General features: G+C 35.2%; 1 protein-coding gene across 4 annotated transcripts in view; it reads right to left on the reverse strand.

Annotated features, from left to right (window-relative positions):
* Positions 1–213: 213 nt before the first annotated feature.
* DENND6A (DENN domain containing 6A) overlaps positions 214–17,744 on the reverse strand; it is a 31,652-nt gene continuing 14,121 nt past the window's right edge. For 3 of the 4 annotated variants that reach the window (XM_064518961.1, XM_064518959.1, XM_026096245.2), the window contains exons 8-20: positions 16,424–16,486; positions 15,742–15,797; positions 15,273–15,395; positions 15,004–15,099; positions 11,723–11,817; positions 9,834–9,899; positions 9,646–9,710; positions 8,898–8,987; positions 5,183–5,236; positions 4,981–5,090; positions 4,258–4,360; positions 2,707–2,781; positions 214–2,102 (exon numbers count right to left, since the gene is read on the reverse strand). In XM_064518961.1, coding sequence (XP_064375031.1) covers positions 1,971–2,102; positions 2,707–2,781; positions 4,258–4,360; positions 4,981–5,090; positions 5,183–5,236; positions 8,898–8,987; positions 9,646–9,710; positions 9,834–9,899; positions 11,723–11,817; positions 15,004–15,099; positions 15,273–15,395; positions 15,742–15,797; positions 16,424–16,486 — 1,128 coding nt within the window. In that variant the 3' untranslated portion in view covers positions 214–1,970. The remainder of the gene's footprint in view (positions 2,103–2,706; positions 2,782–4,257; positions 4,361–4,980; positions 5,091–5,182; positions 5,237–8,897; positions 8,988–9,645; positions 9,711–9,833; positions 9,900–11,722; positions 11,818–15,003; positions 15,100–15,272; positions 15,396–15,741; positions 15,798–16,423; positions 16,487–17,744) is intronic. The other variant, XM_064518960.1, reaches the window with a different exon arrangement.

The raw sequence follows: 17,744 nt of genomic DNA on the forward strand, positions 1-17,744 counted from the left end.
GCTTTCTTGAAGATCCTGCAGCTCTATCACACAACCACCACTTACTGCATGATCAGCCTACAACAGCACTCCATCACATCATGTATTTCTGGTCACCTAAAAGGAATAGATCATGGCATACAGCTTAATGCAGGTCACAGTAAGGAGCAGTCTCTACAAGCTGCTGAACAGCTTCAGATCACAGATGTGATCTGTGTAACTAAGTCACGTAACTTTTCCAAAACAAAAAACCTTTATTTTTACAAAAATACATATTTGCAGTCATGTGATAATAGGATACCATAGTTGCTACCAGTTAACATGGTTCCAAGAAACTACACAGTGCTCCAGGTTAAATATTTAAGATAATTTACTGTAAGAACAGCCACTTAATAATTTCTGGACTAGAAATGCTATTCAGAGTGTGCAAAAAAATTGCAAGTTAGAAATTAATGCCAGAGTGGTGTAGTTTAAGTAGCATAACAGATACATTAAACATTTGGTCATGATTAATTGTATATAAACTGTAACAGTATTAAAACACATTTTCATAAAAATACTGCTGTGACACTTTATATCTAAATAAGACATTTTTAGAAAGATGGTATGAAATATTTATCATACAAAAGCATTTCGTATAGCAGGATTACAGTGTCCTAAGTTTAAAAAAATTCTATCCAAGCACTTAAAAGAATTTACTGATAACTGTGATCCTCTTGTCATGTAAGAGTGTATGCTGTGCATACGCTATAGCATTAAGTTTATTCTGTTTGAAATGAGTCAAAGAATACTGCATGTGGAGCAGCTGAATTCTTATATACCACTGAAGCTTGTCCAAGAAGATAAACACCACATTCTTGTTGCTTAATATGCAAGAGGAAATTATTCTTTATGCATCTGTACTATATGCATATACTGAAGAATAACTTAATACTACAATCTTATCTTGCCACAGTTTGACCTTTCCATAGGCTTTCTTCAGCTGAAGCCAAGAACATCTCCCTCCCTCCTGCCCCATTTCCTCCTCAGAGACCCTACTGGTATAAGAAAAAAAAAAAAAGACAGAAATTGACTGCTATGATCGCCAACTGAAACAGATTGTATATCAGCTAGCTACAGAAATCATTGATTTTTAAACTTGCTGTGTTTATTTTCTGTGATGAACATTATGTAGTTACATTTACACTAGTAATCCATTCTAAATCCTGAATGTCAGCAGTTTAAAACCACTAATTAGAATATCATTACCTTGTATTTAATTAAGGCATGTGAATAAGAGCACCCTAAATATCTGACATTGAATGGAAGAGACTTTTCTCTTCAGGAAATATCTGTCAGCTGTCTTCTCTTCTTTAAAGGTATTACAGTAATATGATTATTGGAAAGAGGGTTAGAAAGAGAAAAGAGAGTTAAGAACTGATCTGATGCTTTCACTTGCCTCTGTGAGAATGCCCCTATTGAAACAGTTTTGAAAGCAATGATTTACCAGTAGAATACCTCAAACATTACGTGTTCTGACCAAGTCACAAAATATGCCACTTAGGGTAAACACCAGATGAAAGCATTAAAAAGAAAGAACAAAACAAAAAACAAACATTTAAAAGCAACCGAATACTACATCAACATGACAGTACAGGATCTATATTGCATACCCCTGAGTTAACGTGATTGGGTATAGCAGCACCAGTTAAAAAACATTCTGCAATGCCAGCACTGCACTGTGGTCCTATACTATGGTATAGTCTCATATGCCCACAGGTTTTTCTTTAAGAGCACTTGTTTCAAACATAATTAAACACAGGAATTTTTAGTTGCATTGGTATTTAAGTGGAAAAAATAGTGAAAACTAGTATAATGGACTACACTGTCAGTATAGTTCATTTGTAGTGTTAATGTACTGTTTAGAACTGCGTTCCAAAGCTTGTATGCCACTGTCTTCTGTGAAACTAATTTTGCTTTTTGTTTTCTGCACAAAAAAATCCCCGTAGAAGTCATGTTGTGCCAGTTTTGAGCAAAATGTCCTGTAAATCATCTGGAAGTGCTAGTATGATATCATCAATGTGCGTCTGCAGCTTTTTCAGTGTGTCCGTTTTCACAGGAAGATGTTCTCTGCCAGCCTGCAACTACAAAAGTACAATAAAACACATTTTCAACTAAAAACACAAGTTTACTTCAATACACACTAAAATGGCCTATTAGTGGATCCGGAGAATGAATTCCTCATTTGCCCACTGAGTAGGAATTTGGACAACAGCAGGTTGAGATCTTTCCTCAATATCCACACACCAGCATGAGATAACACTGATTTAGAGAGATTTAATAATCACAAGGAAGTCTGGTTTTCTGCTTCCCTGGTGATTCAGTCTTGCTGTCACTGAGATCAGTCACAAAGTTCCAACTGGCTTTAACAAAACAAAACTGATGAAAATAGTTGGCTTCTGACATAGCTGGCTAATGTTGGGAAGTTTGGGGATTGCAAAAAGATACTAAGAAGGAGATTAATAACTTAATCCGAGGAAATCACTCACTTTGGTACTGAATGCTGACTAACTTTTCAGTCATGGCTGAACTGAACTATTTTTCATCTAGTAACCTACATGACTGATTCCTTGAACTACCTAGATCTTAACACACATTTGCATTTGAAGTACCTGTAAACACAACTATTTAATATTTTTATCTAGTTAAGTAAGGCAAATTTTAGCCACATTCAATTCAGTTACTTACCAGTTTATTCTTTAGCTTTAAGACAAGATCCACTGTTTCTACTTCACTATGCTTCTGACTCCAGAAAACCAAGTTCTAACAAAATAAAGAGTATTGAAATATTTATGGCAATACATGCAATTTTCAGAAGTAGCAGTAGTTATTTACATCTACTGTTCAGAATAGGTCTTCTCCTTTTCCTGATTCTCAAGCCATTTACTAAATGCATTTTACTCATCTACTGTCTCTAGTGTCAACTGCAGGATCTGTTTTATTTGCATGTTTCCCCAGTGCTTAGCGTAATGGCAGACTAGGGCACAACCACAATGCAAACAAACATATATACATTTTTAAAAGTGCTAAAGAGCCTTAGTTTCATAAACAGCATCTACAATGCAAAATACCAGTGAATGATTATTAAGTTAGATGTGCCAGCATGATGAAAGATTAAAATAGTGCCAGGCTGCACTTCTTGTTTCTAGGGCATTAAAGGAGATCTACCACATAGTGGATAACTAGTAAAATATACTCATTAAATGAATTTCCCTATAGAAATTCTTTTCCTCTCCCCCTTTATTGTTCACCTACTAAAGACATCTGCTCTTGTACAAAAAGAGGTAAATCTTGGATCAAAAGAATAAAACTAATAAGGAGCAGCATCAGTAATACATTCATCCTTTTCTTGGTAATAAATTAGTGACAAATATAGTTGGATAGATTCTAGGAGATATAGTTGACCTAGCTATTACCCTGAAGACTGCTTGGGCTGCTCTATTTGAACAATCTGTTTCAGCTGTTACAGCGTACTGCTTGGGAATTGACAAGGCAAGGCACAAAAATCAATATATATATATTTTTAAATAAGCAGTCAACTTTTTGGGTTTTTTAAGCTATGATGTTGACTTACTTTTTGATCTCTCTATTCCCTATTTATCTTGCCATCCTACCATCTGTTTTTCTCTTGTAATATTTGTATTTTGGCCAGCTGTTCTTACTCAAATAAGCAGCTGAAGTGGGTATAAGCATGACCTACAGAATGCATCTTGTAACTTAGGATCATTTATATGGCATTTTGTTAAATATCAATAACAGATTTCACTTCTCAGTTTCCAATTAATGTGAATCAGTTCTAGTTCAGTTCTAGATATTATCAGTATCTAATTAGTTGTCAATTTTCTATGGCATTCAGTGAATTTATATCTACAAAGAAATACCAAATTCAAATGAAATCAAATGAAATACCAGGGAAGGAAGTGAATGAGGTAACAGTATCAAATAGGAGGAAAAAAAGTTTGAGAGGGGAAAAAAAGTCAATTTCAAAACAGAGCAAAAATGGACTGAAGATGTATTTTACAAATGGTGCCAGTCATTATAAAAATGAACTCTATTTCATTATTGTTTTCTTTTGCTATGTTAGTTCTAGTCTATACTTGGCTAATTCATATTTTACTCAATCAGACTTGACAAAGTCATCAACATTTTTACGTGCACAAACAATGTAAACAGTAGCAATGAAACTGACATTGAGGAGAATTTTAACATAAGTATCATCATAAGCACACATTTGCCAACCTCATTACAGAGTGCTTCTAAATGAAGGGCCTCCAACTTCTGCGTCATTTCTTTCTGCCGGCTCCTAAACCAGCCATCGAAGTTTGGCGATTTCAAAAAATGCCTGGTAAAACACAAAAGCAGAACAAATTTTATGTTTTAATTACAATTTTGATACCACTCCATTTTCTGTGCCATCAACGTGCAATTATTAATACAATCTTCAGCCTCCAACACAATTTCTTAGGACCATTTCTCTGTTTTCTTTCAGAAAAATATAATATTCCAAAGCAGAATACAACAGGTGCTTCTATTAATCCAGAAAAGGATTGAGAAAACTGAAGAGAAAAAGCATCTAAAAGACAATAAAAGTAAGGAATCTTGGCAGGATAAAAGCAAGGCTGAGTTTTTTAAAAAAAATTGTTTTTAATCTCTGTGTTTGATTGGAAGGAAGAATCAAGTTAGAACTAGGAAAAAAAAATACTGCTGGTAAACAGACACCTATAGTGTTAACAGCATTTTATGAAAACCATTAGAAGCTTATGGAGAAACCGCTTTAAGTGGATATTAGAAGTCTGCTAAGGACTAGCAATTTTTATTAAAGCACATATTCTAAAAGTAAATCTTATGAATAAATATTCAAATCAATAGACAGCAAGTTTGTTCAAGCATTCATATTACTGATTTGCCTTCATTTATGTTCAGCTTAATTTCCTATGTTGATTAAAGAAATAAAGAAATAACCTGTAAAGTCCTATCCAGTCTCCTTTTAAACCTGAAGTGAGCTGTGGTCCTGCTTTCTCCAGTGTCTTCATGAAGTCCTCTTGGATAAACTGTCTCAGCTGTGGTGGACTCTATGGAAAGAGATAAAAAATGATGAATTAGCATAACATAACTTTTTTCTCTACTCACCAATTTCCAGCTCATTGCAGTTATATATCCTTACCTTCCATGGTGATATACATTTTTGCAGAGGCATTAAACTTGCCACATAACGTTCCTAGGGAAAGGTGAAAGAAAGGTTGTTTACATAACCAGTATTTAAGATACACAGTCCACGTGTATGTTTACTTATCACTTGTGACCACAGAGTTTTCTAAGTATCTGTAATTTATGCACATTTAGCATACATATGTATAAGAAGGAGCTTATCTGCTCCCATTTGAATTTCTCAACTACAGAACCTCACATCAGCAAGATTCAAGAAGGACTTTGGGGGAAAGGGAAAGGAGGGCAGGAAGCAAGTGTATATATGGAGTATATAACCCGAACTCCAACTACTAGTAAATAATCTCCCTTCCCATTTTAGTGTCAGTCCACAGGTACCTTCACAACTGTTGATTCCAAGCACTAATCCCACATTGTACCAAGTATCTGGAAGTGGATTTTAGAGTCCCTCATACAAAAACTAACTACAGAACTGCCTTGCCAAAGGCTGTATCAGTTTTGGACATCCCTGCAGTGGCAATACTTGCCAAAGGCATAGCTAGAGCCCCAGATGGCTACTTAATATTATCAGCGGTGGAAACATTTCTCAGCAAGGCCACTGCTGAAGCTTAAGTGCTGATGACAGAAGGCAGCTCCACCTTGCCAGCTCACACAAGCTCACCAACACAACCTGTTAACCATTTTGAAGGTCTTTGCGGGCAAGTGGCTATGTCTTTTGATCTATGAACATAATCAGCTTTGATAATGTTATGAAAGTCCAGTTCTACCTTTTGAAAAAACAAAGGAAACCCCCACCCCATATACTTTTCTTGAAGCAGAGAATCTAAAGGGTGATTTCACCCTGGAAGTATAAGACTTGTGAAAGAAAATGAATTAAGTTTCTTGCTTGAAATAAAAGTTTGAGTAAGGTGAGGGAATGCCAGGTAAAGGTTTTAGGTTCAGCCTATATGCCCATCCTGTCTCAAAAGAACAGATAGAGCATATTCGTTTGTCAACGTGAAGGTATGTCAGGAGCCTGCAAACAGTACAGCAAGATTTCAGTTTACAAGGTTGGTAAGTTTTTACTGTAACATTAGATATAAATCCATATTTATAATTTTTTTCAGCAAATTGAGAACTCTGCTCAAAAGAAAATGATCTGCAGAGCAAGCATGAAGCATTCCAATAATCTCTACTGCCTCGACAAAAACAAAACAAAATTAGTCTCCCAGTTTAGGCTTAGAGATTTGAACAGCTTAAGTATCACGTTCAGAGAGCAAGACACCAAATACTTGTGTGATAAACCAAATACATATTATATATGCATTCCATGAATAGCAGGATGCTGTACAAGAAATATATCTGATCCACTGGAAAGGTATTTTCTGTGTGATGCCCTGATAGATATGAAGTAGACACACAGACAGTCAAGATGGAAATCAGTCTTTCCTCTGTAACATTGTAATAGCATCTTTTAGAGTCATTTGAATTTGCAGGCAGCTTTCTGGAAATCAGTTTTATAGCCCCCCAAACCAGAAGAAAACGTCTCCTGATACAGCAAACTTAAGAATCATTCCTTTACAGGAACAGCACATAGAAGCTGCAGGGAGGAAAACATCACTGTCGTGGGATCTGCTCTCTAGAAACCATTCTAATGAGATTGAGGAAAAAACAATGTAGCTTATCACAGATAGAGACAGAGAAAGATAAAGCAGCAAAATCAGAAGAATTCCTGCCTCAAAAGCTTTGGTTGAAGGAACTAGATGCCATTAGTCCCATTATTAATGTTTACATCACCTGGACTAGTTAGTGTCTATTACACTTTACAGCAAGAACTGGAGGCTCTTTGCTGAGATGAAGACATAAAACCAGACAAAAATTCTGAAAGCTTTGAATGCTGTTTCAGGACTTTTTTTTCCCAGGCTATAAAACTGTATCAGGTTTATGGTCAAACAGATGCATGGCTGAGAAATGGCAAGTCATCATGAAAATACCTTACAGTTCCAAAATCCAAGGTTTGGGGCAAGCAGCCTTGTGCCTGATCACAGCAGTCACCAGTGATTAGATGCATAATTACTGCCTCTGGTGGGGAGGCTGAAGCATGAGGCTAACAAACAAAGCCTTCTCTAGAATCAGGGGACATAAGAGAGTATTGAATTTGTCCAAAAGCTTATGCTTATACTTGTAAAGCAAGGTTTGATATTTAGCCATATTTAGCCAAGTGCAGGGTTGGACCACCTGTCCCCTCTAACCTAAATTAATCTTTGATTTTCTGATCTAGCCAAAAGCTCTGGGCATGAATATCATTTTATTCCCTAAAGGTATGTAGGTGTTTCCAATATCCATCCATACTGAATTTAATTTGCCCAGGTTTTTTGAAACAGCAGTAACAGAGAGGAAAGTGAGGACAGGTAAGAGAAATGCAAATTCTGTGGCTCCTGCAGAAACGTCATGTTGTCCATTAACATTTCTTGACAGGGGCACAGCTAAAGCTAAATTTCATAACAATCCTTTTGCCAGTTCTAGATGTTCCGAATCCAAGTGAAGACATTGCCTTTTCCTCATAAGCCTGCTGTATCCTTTGTTTATACCTGAAGTAGGCACAAGATTTAAAGAAGTCCTACAAATACTGCAGTAATATGAGAAAAACCTGCCCTGAGGCCATAGAACTGCCCAGGGACAGTTGATTGATAAAGTTTGTCTACTGCAGGTAATGCAATGGTAATAAATAAATAAAATCTGCCTTTGGAGAAATTGTTCTCTTGAGAGTCAGATGGAGAATAGGAAAAAACGTAGTTGCAGAGATGAGCAAATCTGCAGGGAAGAAGTCAATTCACTATTTAGAAGACAAGTAGTGAAATGCACTGTCTTGACTAGGCAGTTGAAAAAAAAAACAAGATGTGCTGGATGCACTTTCTCATGCCAAATATAAGAACAGTCAGTGCACAAATATGACCTGAAAAGGGAAAAATTCTCTGAACTTCGAAGATTCAAACAGAGAAGTACATGCAGATAATCACTAGAAGACAGAACAAATATTTAAGGGAAAAAAATTTGGAACCAGTATAGCTTACCAGTTCAGCCAGTTAATCTTTCACATATTAGTAGAAATTTTACCTCATAATAACCTCCCAGCTATCATGACAAATTACTACAAAAGCATACGCTTATACAAGTCTTGTCATCACAAAATACTTTCCAACTCTACTGTTTCAGTATTCACACTTCTCCAGTTCAGGGGAGATGCCCATATACGTAGATGTAAAAAACATCGAACAACGTAAAGGAAAGGGATGTGAATTTCAAATGCTGAGGAAAGATTAGAGATTTCCTTCTTACTCCATGTTAAGAGAAAGCAAATAATAAATAATAAAACTACATATATAGTTTTGCTTTGCATAAATGCTACACAGTACATTGCAAGTGAATGTCTGAAAATGCTGTCCAGCAAAATACACAGAGGAGTGTTCCCTTTTGAGATCTAAGCCTGCCATTTGGGTGTATAAATGTTTCATATTAGACATTAAGCTACTGCCTTCAATAGTGTAGTGCTAAGTGTTGCAGTTAAAGAAATTTAAGATTACGGTATTTTTGAAGAATTAATATGCAGCTTAATGTTGAATTTCTCTAGCTCAAATATGATCCACTGGGACTAATGCTAAAACAAAAAACACAAAACCCCACCAAACCTATCCCACATTATATATAAAAAAACCATTGGTATAACAACTTACTAATGGAATAATGAAACTTTCTGTCAATTCCAGAAAATAACGCCGAAGAATCACACTCTGTGCTTCTGTGGGACGTTTCTGCTGTACACCCTTTAAAAAGAAATCACGGTACAAGTCTGTTATCTCAAAATATGTAAATATGTATTTTTAAAAATAATTATTCCAGTATTTCTGTATTCATTTGCCATAAGCTTACATACAGCACCACTCACCCTGAACCATTAATGCAAAACAATTGCATTGAGTACTTGAGCACAGATATTCACTCCTTCTTTAGCTGTTATTTTTTACATGAATTTTAGTGTCAAATTCATATAGAAAAGCAAAGAGAAATTTCTATAAATAAGCTTTCATGCAAGTCAGAATTTGGAAGCTCTGATTCTTGAAAACATCGTATGTGAGATTTCTAGACCTAAGAGCCTGGGGGCAAGGGAGAGAGACCCCAACAACCCAAAACCCAGATGAATCGATCAGTCATTTAAATTTCCTAAATTAGTAAGCTAACTTCTTCAGTTTCACCATTCATGTTGTTATAGAAATTGCTAATAGAAAGGCAGAGGCATGTAAATATCCTCATGCCTTCTAGAATAAGGATATACACATACATACATATATATTTTTTCCAGTTATGAATCGGAGTGAAGAAAAACCAAAATTTTAGGTATGTAGACAGACCTCAGCCCTAAATAAAAACAGTAGCATAAGACAGTATACAAAATTTCTATTAACAACAGACTTAAAGTATTACCTTTTGTAACTGTTTTATGATTTCTTCATCTTTATTTAAATATGTCTTATAAGATGTATAAACCCCTAAAAAGAAGGAAAAAAAAAAGGGGGAAGAAAAAAGAAGCAGTATACAACCAAAGGAAAAACGGAATATGCTTTTTTAACCTAGAAAAGACTGGATGCTTCAACTCCAAAGCAACTTATTACCAGGTTTTGAGTCCAAAGTTTTTAGGTTCTTCAGTTTTTTCACTTTCACCTGCTTTGGAACTTCACCTGCCAAAACATTTAAAGCCATCTTACTATAAGTCTTCATTCCTAATATAAATACTACGATTAATACACTATATATTGCACTGATTTCTTATAAGCTAATAGTTCTATTTAGAAGACAATCTAATGTAGTAAGAGGCATCACAAACAAGCATCAAAGAATGTATTCAAAAACATGCAGTAAGCAGACAAGTAACACCATACAGGCTTTTCATTTTATATAAGGGCTCCCCGTCGAAAAGAAAAAAAATAAAGGAAAAAAAGAAAAAGAAAGAAGAAAATGACCTTCTGAATCAAAGTAGCCAAAGAAAAATACCGCCTATATGGCAGTGAATATTTGTTTCATTAATGTTAAATCTTATTCCACCTTCCTTCATTCTCTTTAGGTAAATGCTTTCAGGAATAAGCCTTTAGTACCTGACCAAAATAACAATTGTTACGTATACAGAAGTTAAACAGTAGCCATGAACTAAGAATATGATTTCAAGTCTCTTTTTCAATAGGCCAAAGTAGGATTAGTTGTTTTGGTCAGATATATCCTTCTCCAGCCAGATATAGCCTCCTCCAGTCTCTAAATCTTGCAGGACTTTGTTCTTTGATCTAGTTGGATGTTAGACTTCAGAAAAAGTAATAGCATAAATTACTACTGAAACTGACAGGGTGGGTGGAAAAGGAACAGCATCACAACCCCTCTCTTTGCCCCTAAAGTAATAAACCTGAAATTTTTAAAGGCAGGTGAGACAGATACATCTCTAGAACTTCCTGACTAATCAAATCATGCATCTGCATCAAAACCGCAGAATTTCATCCTTGAAACGACATACCAATTTTGAAGGCCACCTGCACATACAGCTAAGCAGAGGTTTGATAATTTGTATTTATTTTATTTTTTTTTAAACTCCCAATTTCCTATACATTAGCTAGCTGTTTTCCAAAACTGGCATTCTGAAGCACAGACCAGCATGATATTTTTAAGTTTAAAGTAAAGTAAACAAAAAACCTGCCTAATTGCATTGAAGACAGTACCTAACCCTTAACTAATTTAGTATACTTGGACATGGAACATAATTATTCTACAAAAATATAGTATTATATTATCCTAACTGGATATTTATGAATTCCCACTTTCAAAGCAGAATAGTGAACCTATCATGGTAAACAACTAAGTTCAGGAACTTCATTTCATAATTATAGTATTGCAGGATTTTGTTACAGGCCAGCAATTCATATGCCATCCAAAGTTTACAATACAGTTCTGCTCACATAAGGAAATCATCAACTTGAACAATCAGTAATTACTAGAATATTGCAAGATTAGAATTATTTTATTAAAATGCTGTCAGCAGGCATCTTTTTAACATTAACAGCAACTTTTACATAGGTCTTATTTTCTGTGCCCTTGCTGTGATTAATTTATTACATTCTACTCATGCAAGGAATATAGAACAGAACTCATAGAATTAACATCAGAAATAAATTATGTTTCTCTGTGTATTACCTTATTGATAGAGGGACAAAACCAGGATTGTATGAAAGTTTCGATAAAACATCACTACTGTCAAGTATTACTACCTTTTACATTTAAGATATTGTATTTGGCAATATAAGACATACAGTACTCAAGGGCTTAATTTCATCTAACATTTCATCTAACCCATGAGAATTTAGTTAGCATTGCTTTATTCCTTAAACTAAATTCTGTATGTTGGTTAATAAATAAGCACACAGATAGAGCTATCCTGCTAGTGAACTCCTGGACAGAAAATGAGGTCACAGTATATTTTTAGATCTTGTAGTACAGGATTGTAGCAGAATTTGTATCTTACCTGGAAGTTTAATATCTCCAATTCGGATAATGTGGGGCCAGTGCTGGAGTGTTTTAGCAAAAAAAGGATTTGTCACCCCTAGAATGACAGATGGTCTAGAAATATAAAGACAATATTTAAAATATGACAGCAAGAGCTTCTGTCTTCGTGATAACAAGATGTCATCTTCTACATCTTTAATTATTAAAAAACTATTATTATATACACATTTATTTAGATTATTATTTTGCTCTTGCACTTTTTTAAGAGTTAAAATTTAAGTTACATATAAGAGCACAATAAGTTTAACAAAGTCTCTATAGAACTTAGAGAACGGCAGAACAGATGCATCTTACTTAAAGTCCAAACTGTAGCAGAGAGTAGAAGTGCCAGATTTTCTTCATAGACTCTTGGCTAAATCCTGCCCGTTTGCGCAGATGAAAACAAAGTATTGTCTGAATTATCACTGTTTTCTTAAATGATTAGAAATCTGACCATATATTTAAAAGGCAGATTACTATTTTTTAAAGTTTTATTATGACATTACACTTTGTACTTGAATGTGCACATCAATGTGACTGTCACGTGTGCAAAACTTCTCAGTTGAGCTGCTGCTCAGGTGGCAAGATTAAGGAGAGAGACATGTACTATTTTACTTCCTTCCAAACACCTTCTTGCTCTTTGTTAAAGAGCAGTTATCGAGTGGTGAAGTACAAGCACATTGCTAGCAAAGCATTAACCCAAAGCGCACAACCTGTAAGATTTTACGTCTGCCCTGTAGACAGATACTTCTGAGGTAGTAACATCAGCCCTAAGATAGAATTTAGGATTTAACAACATATATTTAATATAGTGGCTGCCATCCATCTTGTAGCTAAATGTTAGCTGACGAGATTATTACTGCAAGCCTCACTGGAACCGCTATACTAAAAATAGGTTATCACTTCTTCACACTGGTGTTACAAAACCCAGATTTTATCACTTTCTGTATACCATCCCTAACAAGTTCCTTGTTTCTCAAGGCAAGGTGGGGAGGAAGGGAAACAGCCAGTAATCTTTCTTTAAATTTGTATTCCATTCCTCCAGTTATGCCATGATGATAAATAGGCATCAATTTCCAAGTTAACCTACAAGTATTTTTGACTTTCATTCCTTCCTCCCCTTACCAGTTATAACAATATGCATTTTAAAAACTTATTAGGCATTCACAGATATGACAAAAATCTGATCACATAGCTCTGTAACTTCGTATAATGTCTGAACTATCAAAATAGCAATTTTCACCTGTCAACTCCATGACACCTTAGAGTGAGCAGCAACAAAATGCATCAGTTTCTCTGAAGTCTTTTCTTGCTTATCACTGACTCAGCCTTCACCAGCAAATAATTTATTCTCAATATTACTGCTATTTGAGGATGTTCACCTGAAAACACTTTAATACAGATAATTATATGTATTTCCCCCCACTCACATGAATTTTCTGCTGTTTCTATAATCTTCTTAATCTCACTTGTACCACTCATCTAAATTCACCGATATTTGCAAATGTTGTTTGTGATTTTTCAGTGCTACCATACGCAATTCAAATTTTCTCTTCCAAAACAATGATAAAGACAGCGTCCATAAAAGGTCTCAACACATTCTTTTGTTGTACCCTGAAAACTAAATTTATGATGGTTTATGCTCTTTTCATGGTCAAGTCAAATAACAGAATGAAGTTAACAAACAAACTGAATGACTCAAAAAAAAAAAAAAAAAGTCACGAGTGATAGACAATCTTCCTTCTCCCTAAGAATGGATCAAGACTAGCCAAGCCTAACTTAAGATAGCTATCGAATCATCTCACATCTATACTGTGAGAACTAAAAAGCAAGTTTTGGACATGATTTGTTTGGACCAATGTATATGAACTGAACTAAAGAATTAAAGACCTAAAATTCTTTTTACTAATTTCAGAAGACCAAAGGTTAAAGTAAATCTTTCATTCACACAAAAAAATTCTCCAGGTCAAGGCAGGTTAGTAGCAAATCATGAGGAATCTTATTTCATTGCTACTGGTGATACAATAGTAAGATTTTGTAGAAAGTTGCTTGGTAGCTTTTTGAAGCTTTAATCTATTGTATTCTCCGGAACAAATTCTGATTTTAAACCACTGAAGTAATTTCTGAAAGAGCAGAATAAATCAAAATACCCCTTGCTTCCCTCTCCCTAAAGAAAAGACACAGAATCTGCATCATTTGAATTCTTCCTCTCTTTCTTAGAGTCATTGCTTTAAAAGTTTCTTTCCAATTTTTACAGTTTTTAACAAAAAATCCAGAGGGACTTTAGCTCCATTTCAAATACTAACCAAGCTTCTAAACAACCTTTCTACTCTACTAAACATGAGTAGGTACAGGTTTTTTTAACATGGGTCACTAAAGTTTAGCCAAATTCTTCTCTGAATTATTTTTAAAAGCTAAATTACATCCTGCATAACCAGTCTGATGGAATACAATCTCATACATAATGCCAATGTTTGGATGTTTTTCTACTGCTGTATTTCTGGAAATATTTTTTTTTGGGGGGGGGGGGGGGGGGGAAGAGGGGGGGGGAAAACCCCAAAACACAGAATTAAATTTTAACCTAACAGTCACTGCCTGTTCAGATATTAGAAGAACTCTGTTCAAAAAAGTATCATTGAATCTAACTATATAATCCATTTCCAAATCAAGTTCCATTTCAATAACTTATATAATGAAGAAATCTCATAGGAGTATCAAAATAAGAGTATGATTAAAAAAGTGAAGGAGCAAAGTATTTCCTTAAAGCAGATTCACAAACAGAATTTTTTGTAGAAGATTTGAGACTCATGCTCTTCAGAAAGCATCTTAATTTTTGAAGTATTTAAAAGTTTTTTTTTTTTTAAACAAATTTAGTGAAAAGACATGCACTTTTTAAAAAATAGTCTCCACTAGGACATCACCCAGATTATTTACAAAACAGCTGTATGGATGCTGAATTTTAGAAGTCACTTTGTCCAGTAATTACTTCATAATAAGAATTGATTACAGAGTAGGATTTTCTACAGAGCTATTTCAGACCAGATACTGCAAAGGCAAAGCCTTGTTGAACAGCAAAAACATATCTTGCTTTCATATTTCCAGTTTTACTTACTCTGCACCCAAGAAACCTGTTAAGCTAACTGTAGTTTAATTATAGTGTCCTGGAGTGACCACTTAAAATAGCTAATGATTGTATTCCATAAGATAAGCCTTATTTATAATTCTGAGCAGCATCTCCACAACAAAATCCAGTTTACTTACGGGGCTTGTGTACGAGTTGTATATTCTTTGAATTCACTGTCATGTATGGTAAAGTATGGCCTGAAATCACTGCAGTACTTTAACGGTGAAATACAACTGCGGGGTAAAAAGAGGATAAGCTTATTGTATGCACACAATGCAGAAAGTCATGAAAGAATATGCAAATTAAAGTTTTTAAGTCTGTTAGATTCAGATCAACTGAAGCTGCACTGAGCTGCAAGCTGCAACGACTCACTCAGTTGTTGCTTTGGAAGCCCTGCTGTATTTACCTAACAAGCGCTAGCACAGTTTCTGAAGATTCTGATGGTGACGGTGCCATCACGACGAGTGGCTCTCCTAGCAAGACTAGTTCCCAGAGCATCTGAATGTGAAAGAACACTGGACAGAAACACCTAAGAACAGATTGAAAGATTTAAATACACTTAACAGAACTAAAAGATACAGGTATTTGATTAAGTGACAGAACTGCATAAAAAGGATGTTTTGAGTAGCATGCAATAGTCGCTCGAAACAGTAAAACGTTACTGCAAAAGGGAACACAAAGAACTTGCTTATTTATTGCAGTTTCAACCTGCATGTTGTCTAAACTGTTTTTCTAGCCAGCTTGAGAGGAAAAGAGTATTAAAAATAATACTGATAAACTTAGCTTGCAAACTAAGAGTTCTGTGTTATGGAACTCTCATTAGTCTTTGACCTGTGGGAATGCACAACTAGGGATAAATCAGTCCAAACTCCTACCTGAAAAGGTCCACTTCATGAACAGTAGGTAAGGCCATGGAGATTTGTGCATCTGCCTAAAAGACATCACAATGATAGTTTTTTTAGTCATCATAATATGCAAGTATTAATTAAAACAGTCTCCCTTAAATGCTTACAGACAGGAGATCATATATATCCTAAATACATACTACTACACCAGTAACTATCTATTTGTCTAAAAGCAAGATTTTTCTCCTGGTTATGGACACGACTTTCAGTCCAGAAACAATACAATACACTTAAGCTGTTTCAACTCACAGTCATACAGCATATGAAGGCACAGACAGACTTGTTTTGTATCTATCTTCTAGGTTATGTAAATACTTTTAATGTTGGTCTTTCGTCCTCCAAACAACTAGAGTTTAGTATAGTTTCACTCATGGAAAGGATGTTCGAGTTAAGTAGTTTTGTTAGTCAACCAACCTCTTCCATGAGTTGGACAACTATTCTCCTGTCCTAAGGTGTCTGAGGTAACTGGACTAAAATATCTTTTCTGTGAGGAATCCAATCCTAGACTCTTCTACTCAGTTTCAAAGACTGTGGATTTCATTATTACAAGTGTATGAGGACTTGCTCCCAATCTTCTATGAAGAAGCTTAAAAGAGAGCAAAGGCAGCTATTTATTGTGGTGGTGTATACAACAGCAATATCTAATCTCTACCTGGTGCATATTCTGTACTATTTGGGTTGTTCCAGGCTTGTCACGGTATGTTGGAATCCGCAACTTTGGAAGAAAGAAAGAAAGAAAGAAAGAAAATTTCTTTTCCTTGTATCTAATCCAGCAGAGACTTAAAACATTTATCGACAAAATGTAACATTTAAAGAGGATGTAACACAATACAATTCTTAACTTATTCTATAGAACATACACATGACGATGAATACAGAGCTAAAGACTACAGATCATTGCTACAGGAATTAATATGCTATCCTATGCAGTATTATATTGCTAAGTTGAACATTAGAATATGAAAACTATACTTCAGTTAAAAACAAAAGTGTTACGGATAACATTAGTCACAACTATTACAATAAATTCAAACCAAAATGTTTTAATGGTAAAGAGAAACATCTGAAGTAAAGTTACGGGGTACTGCATTGGTACAGGAATGCTGTTAGAAAAATCTCTACAAAAACATCAGACTTCTTGATGGGTATGGGGCAGAATCCAAATATACTGAACAACATAAACATCTTTTCCTGACCTCACGCTCTGCACCTGTTATTCTTGCAGTACAACAAATTTAATCACACTGCAGGCTGGTATGGGCAAACGGATCTAATGAGTAAATGATGATTAAACTAACTGCCCAGACAGTGGGAAAGGGGGAAAAAAAAAACCCCAAAAACAAAAAGCAGTAGTATCATCACTGTATGAAGACAGTAATTAAGGCCTCACTCAGTTTAGGAACGCAATCTCAGCTCTCATAGGTAAGGGCTACTAATGAGATGAACGTAGGCAATTCCCAAACCAGACATATTTGCCACTCACCATCATCACCCAACAACCAGAACAATGCTTCATTAATTTTTTTTCTTACAGAAGAGCTTCAGAAGCTTTCCTTTCCTCTCCCTGGTGATGCACATGCCTTAGCCATAAGCTTTAAAGGATCTGCTAAGAATTTACTTCCAACTGCAATCTGTAGATGCATTAAGTCCACTTAATTCCATTCCATATGACGATACTATGACTCCCAGAGGCCCAGTTCTTAGCCACCAGTTAACCACTACAGTTCTTCTCCATACACTAGATATAACTTTAATAGCTTTCTTCAGATGTATTACAGCTACTGAAAGTTAGCAATAGCCATGAAATTAATCTCTGGCACGTGGGCCAAAACAGTCTTTTTTTTTTGGCAAACTTGTATTTTGAGTTATTTTTGAGTTGCATTGAAATATTTTTTCTGTCTGTCTACATAAACTACATGTTAAGCTATGCACCAGAAAAAAATATCAGGGAACCTAATCAGAATCTCCCCAGC

Source organism: Dromaius novaehollandiae, chromosome 12, assembly GCF_036370855.1.
Source record: "Dromaius novaehollandiae isolate bDroNov1 chromosome 12, bDroNov1.hap1, whole genome shotgun sequence".
Lineage (NCBI taxonomy): Eukaryota > Metazoa > Chordata > Aves > Casuariiformes > Dromaiidae > Dromaius > Dromaius novaehollandiae.